Consider the following 8,421-nt stretch of genomic DNA (forward strand, 5'->3'; position numbering starts at 1 on the left):
GGGGCGACTCGGGGGCGGGGCGGCGGGGGCGGGGCGGGCGACTCGGGGGGCCCCGCCGCTCCTCTGCTCGCCCAGCGGCGCCGCGGAGTGGGGCGCCGGCGGCAGCGGCGGCAGCGGCAGTGGGACGAGCTGGGGGCGCCAGGAGCAGAAACAGGAGCGGGCTCGTGTGACGGGGGTGTGGGAGGAGCTGCAGCTGTGCTCACTGAATTCTTTCCAGTGCGAATTGTTCAGACAAGAACACCCAAATTCTGCCGAGATTAAAATATGCGGAACGCAGAGCAGTTTTATGAGGAAAAAAGCCAGTGACCCATGAGGGGTGTGGTGGCGGTTGGGGCGCAAGTCCTGCCTGACGTCCATCCCTGAGGAAGCCAGTAGAGGGGGCTCTGCCCCCACTGAGTCAGGCTGGGTGGCCCCACGACCTCTGTCTCCTGCACCCACTGGCCACTCCTGTCACCCCAGGCCGATGGCCTGCAGGCTACTGTCGCTCTGGGCCACCCATGGCCCATCTCTGGTTGCAGTCCAGCCACCTGGACCAGGTGTCCCTGAGGGCACCCCAGGGTGTTTATTGCCCACACTGTGGCCACAGGAGCCCGAGGTGTGACCCCTGGAAGGTCCCCAGGACCGTGCCCCCCTAGATGAGTGCTCCTGGGAACAGCTCCTGGCTCCTCAGCCTCCCCCCAGGCCAAGAAGCTCCATGCTGGGTCGGTTGGGAGGGAAGATCCCAGCGCACGTCCCCCCCCCCCCCCCCCCCCCGTGGCCGTGGTTAGACCAGGAGAGGAACTTTCTGGCCACCAGCTGGCACCAAGCCTGGGAAGCCCCACGAGCACAGCAGGTGGTTTACGGGAAATGGTGCCCAGGGTTCTGCACAGGGCGTGAGCCTGCCCAACCCTCTCTGCCCCCTCGGGCCACCAGGAGGACTCCCGCGGGGCAGGGGCAGAGGGGCCACGTCCCCACCACCCGCCACCCGCAGCCCCCTTGGGCAGACCCCACGTAGGCCCGCAGATCCCACAATGTCACTTTATTCTGTGCAATGGAGTTGGGGAGAGGGGCCGAGCCGATTGTCGGCATCCGGACTCGCTGGGGCCGCGGGGAAGCAGCGCTAGAAGTAGATGGAGTCAGTGCCCGGGGCGTCCTGGCCACGGCCGCCCGGGCCCGCGTCTGCACCCTTGTCGCCACTGCCCTCGCTGCCCGAGTCGCCGGCGCCGTCCACTTCCGAGCCTGGTGTGTTGAGGACCACCACGTCGGCCTCGGCCCCAATGTCCTCCCCGAACCACACAGCCTTGTAGCCGCCCTCAGGCCGCCGCTCCTTGGTCAGGATGGACCTCACGGCTGCCGGGCTGCCCCCATCCGGGGCTACCGCAGGGGACTCAGGGACACGGTGAGAGGGCGCGGGGCTGTGGGGCGAAGGCTCTTGGGGCTCAGCATCTGGGGGTGCGGGCTTTGGGGGTGCTGGCGGGGCAGGGCTGGGTGGGGGACTAGGGGCGGGCGCCCAGTTGGCCTCGTCTTTGGTGAGGAAAGCCTTGTTGTCAAAGCCTTGGGGCTGGGGCTCCTGCGGGGCAGGGGTGGGTGGGAGGCAGCCGTCAGCCAGAGCCCAGCGGGCTCGGACCAGCCCGGCCGTCCCCCGAGGCGGGCCCTCGTCCCTCCCTCCGCTCTCTGCCTCTCTCTGCCCCCCCCCCCCCCCCACCGTTTGGGCCGTGGTGTCTGCGCCCCATCACCTTCACCCGGTTCTCCATCTGCTCCACCGACCGCTGGTCGCGCTGCCTCCCTCTCTGTTCCCCATGCCCTCCACGGCCCTCTGCTCTCTCTAGCCCTGTCCTGTCCCCACCCCCAGGGCCTCACCAGAGCTTTGCCGGAGCAGCACTTGAGTCGGTGGCCATAGTGCTTGTGGACAAGGACCGCGAGGGCGATCAGAGCCAGAAGGAGCAGCGCGCCCAGCACCCCGCCCAGCACCGCCATCTCCGCAGTCGAGAAGCGCCCGTCCCCGTTTGAGTTTGGCTTCACTGCAATGCTGCTTTCTTCGTTCACCGGCGTCCCTGCCGGCAATACCACCACCCGCTTACTGTCACACGCTCATGCCAACCTGTGGCAAGCGCCAGGCACCCGAGAGCAAGCCAGGCCTGGCCACCACCAGAGCTCGGGGGAGTGGGCACCACTGACCCCCACTAAGGAGCTGTGTGTTCCCAGGGGGCCCCGATAGGCCAGGCTGCTGGGCGGGAGGGGAGAGGGATCGGTGCCCACTGGTTCCAGGTGGGAGGGAGGGGCTCCAAGGTCACAGGAAGGGGGCTAAGGGCCACATGGGGCCAGTGGAGTGAATGGCCCAGGGAACTGGGGACTTCACTGGGTCTCAAGTCCAGCCTCTGCCCCGCCCTCCACACACCTGCCCCAGGTTCCCTCCTGGGCCCCCCGAGACGCGTCTCTCCCCGAGACCAGAGCGGACTCCCTTGGGGGTTTGTGGTCAGCACGGTCATGATGGGCTGACCTGGGGTGGACCCTGCCTTACAGTGACCACCCAGAGTCTTGAGTCAGAGAGCATGAGGGTGACTCTAGGGTAAGTGGGGTGCTACCTGAGGGCCAGGGGTTCCTGCTGGACCCAGGGGATGTCGGCAGAGAGGTTCCTGGCTTTGAGGTCTGTGCTGAGCTCCCGCCGGGTGAGGCTGATGGGGGGGAGGGGCTGGTTCCCATACCGGGGGGCCCCCCAGGCATGGAGGAGGTAGGTGGCCTCAGAGTTGTGCCTGGAGAGGGGTGCGGGCCAGTGTCCCCCCCAGAGCTGGTCGTGGAGGACCCCTGCGAGGGCTCAGGGGACTGGGGGGCTTCCGCAGTGGTGCTGCTCGAGGGTCTGGTCGCTGAGCCCCCACTGGGTGAGGCTGATGGGGGAGAGGGGCTGGTTCCCATACCAGGAGGCCCCCCAGGCACGGAGGTGGCAGGTGGCCTCAGAGTTGTTCCCAGGGAGGGGCGTGGGCCCGTGCCCCCCCCAGAGCTGGTCGTGGAGGACCCCTGCGAGGGCTCAGGGGGCCGGGGAGCTTCCGCAGTGGTGCTGCTCGAGGGTCTGGTCGTTCCTGCAGTCTCTGGGGGCGTGGGGGGGCCTGGGGGGCCTGGGGCCAGGGACAGGCTTGGGCTTGCCACTGCCCTTGGCAAGAAGCCCTGCCCGAGCCCACCTGGGGTCCCTGGGAGGCTCACCTGTGGGGCTGGGCTCCTGTTCCGAGACTTGAACCTCCAGGACCGTCGTCGCTGTGCCTGAGGTCACCGTGTTCGTGGCCTCCACCTGGGTGGGAAGGGGGCTCGTCCCTCCTGGGCTCCGACTTAACCCCCGCCCCTTGGCAATGCTGCCCGGCCCTCACCTCTGCGTAGAAGACCCCAGCCTGCGTCAGCAGGGCGTTGGTCAGCACGGCCTCCCCGTCCATTCGGAAGTTGGAGTTGTTGGTGATTCGATACGTGATGGCCGAGTTGAGGTCCTGGACAGGGTCCAGTGAGTCCGGGGCCCAGGCTGCTCCCTCAGGCCCCTCCAACCCACCCCCAAGGGAGGCCCGGGCAGTGCCTACGGGGAACTCAGGGTCCTGGGCCCGGATCCTCAGAGGCTGGGGCGGGGCGGCTGCATCCTGGACTGCCACGCCCGGCCCGGAGCCCAGCGCCACGGTGCCGCGGTACAGGCTCTCCGGGAAGCGGGGCAGGCTCCCGTTGGCGTCCACGGCCTCCACCGTGACCTGGGTCACCGAGTAGCGGGCGCCGTCCGCCTGCTCCCCCTGGGGGTTGCAGAGGCGGCCGTGACCACTGGGTCCTTGGAGGGTGAGCCCGGCAACCTGGGGCCCGGGAAGGGCCTGGAGACCTGGCCCTGTGCGGGCACCCACCTTGACCGTCAGAACGAAGGTCTGGGGGCTGGGGATGCTCTTGGCCATGGTGAGGTTGCCCGAGTCGGCGCCGATGGAGAACGTGCCGTCCTCGTGTCCTGGGGGGGCGGGCGGGCGGGAGGGTTTGGGGCGGTCGCCTCTGGAGGCCTGAGGTCCCGTGGTCCCAGGTGGCAGCCCCCCGCCCGGGTTCCTCAGCCCAAGGTGGGAGTGGGGCACGGTGTGGGGAGGGGAGCCGGGGGCTGGTGCGCCCTCACCCGTGACCATGCTGTAGGTGATACGCTCGTCGATGCCCCGGTCTCCGTCCACGGCGTAGATGGGCCCCGGTCGCAGGGTGAGGGGGCCTGGCTGCAGGAACAGGGAGGGAGGGTGCCGTGGAGCCGGGGCCCTGGCCTCGCCTCAGCCCTCCTCCCCTCAAGGAGGGCTGGCGTCGCCCTCCGAAGGGCAGCCAGGCACACGCTCCAATCAGCGCAATTATCCAATGCTCCTCCCTGGATCTGGTCGCGGACGAGTCAGTTTTTGCCTGAAGGCTTTGGTCAATCCCAGCGAGCGACTCGGGGCAGCACGCGCGCGCGTGGGAGGGGAGAAGCCGTGTGTCGCAAGGCGGGGGGCCCTTGTGGCTGGAGGCTCCCCGACGTGCTCTGAGTGGCCCCCCAGCCTCCCCGGAGTCCCGGCCAGCTCACTGCCTGCTCACGGGGTCCGGGTTCTGCCCTGACAGCTGGGCCCTGGTCCCTCCCTTGGACTTCAGAGACTCTGCCCCCACTTGCCACCTCGAGGGGTACAAAGGAATGCTCCCGTTTGCTTGAAAAGCACAGCTGAATCTGGCCCCGTGGCAGCTAGGCCCCCAGCCCACGCCCGCCTCCATCCCTCTGGGGCCCCAGTACCAGTCTGTGGCCTGTGGGCACAGCCCCGTGGTACTGGGCTTGGATGCAGACGTGACCATCTGAGTAGACGCAAGGCAGGAACCAGGGGGGCCGCAAGTCTGCAGGCTGCACCTCCAGGATCAAGGTGGCTGTGGCCGAGTGGCTGGGCTGCTTGTTCTCCTCCTGTGTGTCCTGCAACAGCCCAGCCTTCCGGGTCAGGCCTTGGGCGCCGGGCGCTGGGGCAGCTCGGACGGGGACGGGGGGCGGGAGTGGTCTGCTCACCCGGACCAGCAGCTGGAAGGTCATCCTTGGCAACGCATCGAAGTCCAGTGACCGGTCCAGCTGCAGGGCTGGGCGGTTTACGCCCACCAAGGAGAAGAAGTCACTGGCACCCTGGGGAGGCGAGGGGACTCAGCCTGGGACCCTGGGGCGGGGGGGTGGGGGGTGTGCAGAGGTGGGGAGGCCCACAGGGGAGGGCTGCAGGCCCTGACCGGTGTCACTTCCTGGAGGGTATAGAACAAGATGTCATCTCTGTCCCGGTCCTGGGCCTCCAGCTCCGTCTCAGGGATGACGGTGGCTTTCACTTTGGTGTCCTGGGGGATGGAGGAGTGTTGGTCTGACCACGCCCCTGACCGGGTGGACCGGTCTCCAGGGTCAAGTGCCTGGCCACTGAGCTTCTACCCTCTGGGCCCCACCCTGGGGCTCCTGCCGCTGCTCCCTCCCACTCACCTCGGGCACCCCCCAGTGCTTGGTCTTGTAGGGAAACACGGGCGGGTTGTCGTTGACGTCCAGCACGGACACAAACACCCTCAGCTGGGTCACCTGGGGGAGAGAGGAGGGCCCCCGCGCCAGCGGGGTGACTCACGCCGGGAGCTGGGCTGCAGCTCCCAAGACAGCTCTCTGCCTGGGGCGCCTGCCCCACCAGCGATTGCAGACAAGGAACAAAACCCAACTGACAAAGCACAGAAGGTGCAGCTGCCCTGGGGAAAAATAACACAGGACTGGGGGTGTGACCAGCAAAGTCTCGAATGAGGAAAACGGCCCCCCCGTGGAATGTCTTCAAACAAATCTCAGAGACAATCGGGAAGCCGGTAGATTGAAAGAAACGTGAGACAGACATCAGGCGGTGGCATTAGGTGGGCCTTGCCTGGGTCTTGATTCCAACAGGAGGCTGGAGCTGGGGCGGATAGTGGGCGGGGAGGCTGGGGACCCCCTGCCTCTTTGAGGGCTGACGCTCTTGTGCCAATGGCCAAGAAGAAGCATCCTTTATTTCTAGGGGCTCATCTAGAGGTATCTAGAGGTGGGTGGTATGCTGTGCTATCGGGTCGGGCGCTCACAGGGCTCAGGGGAAGCCGCTGAATGGCAGGTGCAGGAGGCCGCGGGGGAGGAGCCTCTCCGCGGAGAGGCCTCTGATGTGGGGAAGGTGGAGCTTGAGGCAGAGCCAACAGATTTGCTGGAGCAGGGGTGTGGGTGGGGGGCGGGGGTGAGGGCTGGGCTGCAGGCCCGGGCACCTCTGGGGGTGGGGGGCTTGGATCTCGGGTCAGGGCTGTCCTCTCCTTCCGGAGCCGGGGTTGGGAGTCTGTGGCTCAGGCAGAGTCTGGACTGAAGAGAGTGTGGGTGTCGCCAGCACAGGGCGACACTTGAAAATATACCAATGGGTGAGGTCACCAGGGAGTGACTGTGGACCAGGCGGAGCAGAGCACAGAGGTCCAAGCAGAGTGCCCTGACGTCGCGGGTGAGGGGGGGGCGGGGGGGGGCGGACTCACCACAGCGTCCCCTCTCTTGCACTCCAGGTGTGCCTGCAGCATCGAGTTCTCCTGTGGGGGCGGGTGGGTGTTGGGGATCACCCGGTCCTCTGGCCGCGGCACACGGTCCCCATTTCACAGGTGAGGAGACTGAGGCCGACCTTTGTTCAGGGCCCCCATCACCCATGCTGGGTCCAGAGGCCATCGGGCCCAATCGGTTTCCCTCAGGGCAGCCCTCAGCCAAGCCTGGGGCCCAAGAGGCCCCCTGGGGACACTGAGACCCATAGGTCCCCAGAAGGCCCATCTCTGGGAGGAATGCGTGTGCCCACACGGCCCCTTGGGAGTCCGCTGCCCCGCCGCCCTCAGGGGCCCCGCCAGCCCCGCCGCCACCAGTACCTCGTAGTCCGGAGTTATGTTGAGAAAGAGCTGAGTCCCCTGGATGCGAAACGCAAAGAGAGTGGACGAGGGTCCGAGGGTCACCTGCTGGTCCTCGGGGACATAGATGTCCAGCAGGGGCGCGCTGGGAGGCATGTTCTCCTCGATCTCGAAGAAGGTCTGGCTCACAGAGCAGACTGGAAGCGGACGGAGGGTCAGTGCCCTCCAGCCCCCGAGGCCGCCCAGCCCCGCCCCCAGCCCCGCCGCCGCCCCCGGTACCCTGGGCCTGGGCTGTGGCCACGAGCAGCAGGAGCAGCGGGGGCCAGGTCCCCATCTCGGCAGCAGACAGCCCAGGGGCGGGTCCAAGCCTGCCTGGCGTCCAGGACCCTCTGAGCACCGTGGTGCTGGCGCAGAGGCTCCAACTGGGTGACCTTCGGCCCTGCCAGGCACCGCCCCACTTTATGAGCCCTTAGGACCGGGAGGACCGGCCTCCACCAAGGGGACTCCCGCCGGCCGCCTGCCAGGCCTAGCCTAGCGCCAGGAGGGGCCACACGTGGGGGCTGCCGGGCTCCACCCACAGACCCCGAGCCAGGCAGGCTCCAAGGGCTGCCGGGGCTCCAGGGCCTGCGCAGTGGGGGCTCTGGGCGGTGTGTGTGTGTGGGGGGGTGGCTGGGGAGGGGGGGGTCTGTGTTTGCTACCCTCCCCCACACCCGGGCCCTGTTCCTAAGCCAGTCCCCTGAGATTCAGACCGCAGCGTTTCCACGCCAGGCCCACCTCTCCTCCCCCAGCCAACCCTCTCGGTCTGGAAGGGAAGGGCTGTGCCCTCCAGACGCCCCTGCGGTTCCAGAAACACGCAGGCTTCCTCCAGGGGCTGGGCAGGGTCACAGTGACAGAGATGGCACTGCTTCAGGGGGCAGCTGGGAGCTCCTGGGCGACCCTGGGTCCCAACAGAGGGGGTTCTTGGTGTGGCTCCCTGGCCCAGGCCCCAGCGACCCCACCTCCATCTCTCCTTGGGCCCCCGAGCCCAGCGCTGGGAGAGGCCACCCGGTGGGGCTGGGAGGAAGGGCAGGGGCTGCTGTGAAGGCAGAGCCTCTCCTGCCTCCAGGCCTGAAACACCTTCCCCAAAGTTCCAGGCCTGTGCCCAGCGTCCTACAGGACCTCCTGGGCTGTCAACACTGTCCCTTCTGCACAGGCTCTGAGTCAAGCCACTGGTCCGAGAGCACAGAACCCGAAAGGGAGCCAAGACACAGCTCAGGTCCTTTCACTGGGGTGTGGCCTCCTGGGTGACACCCCCTGTCTGTCACCTCTTCCTGCTGGGCCACAAGGCCCCAGGGCAGGAGCTGGGGGACATCTGAGCCTTTGCTGCACAGACGACCAGGGCGCGGATGGGGCAGGCGATAAGGAAGCGCTCCGCCCTGGCTCCCCAGGCTGAAAGGGCAGCTGGGCGTGGCCACGGTCCGGGCCTCCTTCCCTCTGACAGCGCTGCCCTGCGGGGGCTTCCTCGGTGGTACCCAGACGGCAGACAGCATGGAGCGGGCTCGCAGGGCCGGGATGAATTTCTCCTTTATTGATGCCAAGAGCAACCCTTACTCCCCC

The 8,421-nt window shown here is 67.7% G+C and overlaps 1 protein-coding gene across 2 annotated transcripts; it reads right to left on the minus strand.

The window, feature by feature from the left end:
* Positions 1 to 1,003: 1,003 nt before the first annotated feature.
* On the minus strand, positions 1,004 to 7,343 carry CDHR5 (cadherin related family member 5). Of its 2 annotated transcripts, XM_047774853.1 has the most exons (15): positions 7,105 to 7,343; positions 6,847 to 7,022; positions 6,472 to 6,522; positions 5,435 to 5,527; positions 5,197 to 5,298; positions 4,988 to 5,098; positions 4,727 to 4,897; positions 4,100 to 4,190; positions 3,846 to 3,943; positions 3,540 to 3,740; positions 3,339 to 3,452; positions 3,178 to 3,262; positions 2,565 to 2,732; positions 1,840 to 2,033; positions 1,004 to 1,549 (listed from the first exon to the last, which is right to left on the minus strand). In XM_047774853.1, exons 1-15 carry the CDS (start codon positions 7,157 to 7,159, stop codon positions 1,100 to 1,102), a joined length of 2,160 nt encoding a protein of 719 aa, XP_047630809.1. In that variant the 5' UTR covers positions 7,160 to 7,343; the 3' UTR covers positions 1,004 to 1,099. The 2 variants fall into 2 exon arrangements, with proteins under 2 accessions (XP_047630809.1, XP_047630810.1); XM_047774854.1 differs by lacking the exon at positions 2,565 to 2,732.
* Between the last annotated feature and the right edge of the window lie 1,078 nt (positions 7,344 to 8,421).

This window comes from Phacochoerus africanus, chromosome 4, assembly GCF_016906955.1.
Source record: "Phacochoerus africanus isolate WHEZ1 chromosome 4, ROS_Pafr_v1, whole genome shotgun sequence".
Classification (NCBI taxonomy): domain Eukaryota; kingdom Metazoa; phylum Chordata; class Mammalia; order Artiodactyla; family Suidae; genus Phacochoerus; species Phacochoerus africanus.

Excerpts from the sequence above, each read along its gene's own strand:
- CDHR5 (XM_047774853.1), bottom strand. The coding sequence starts at position 7,159 with ATGGGGACCTGGCCCCCGCTGCTCCTGCTGCTCGTGGCCACAGCCCAG. Across the intron at positions 7,023-7,104 it reads GGCCACAGCCCAGGCCCAGG|TCTGCTCTGTGAGCCAGACC; the intron begins GTACCGGGGGCG and ends GTCCGCTTCCAG. Across the intron at positions 3,263-3,338 it reads CTGGGGTCTTCTACGCAGAG|GTGGAGGCCACGAACACGGT; the intron begins GTGAGGGCCGGG and ends CTTCCCACCCAG.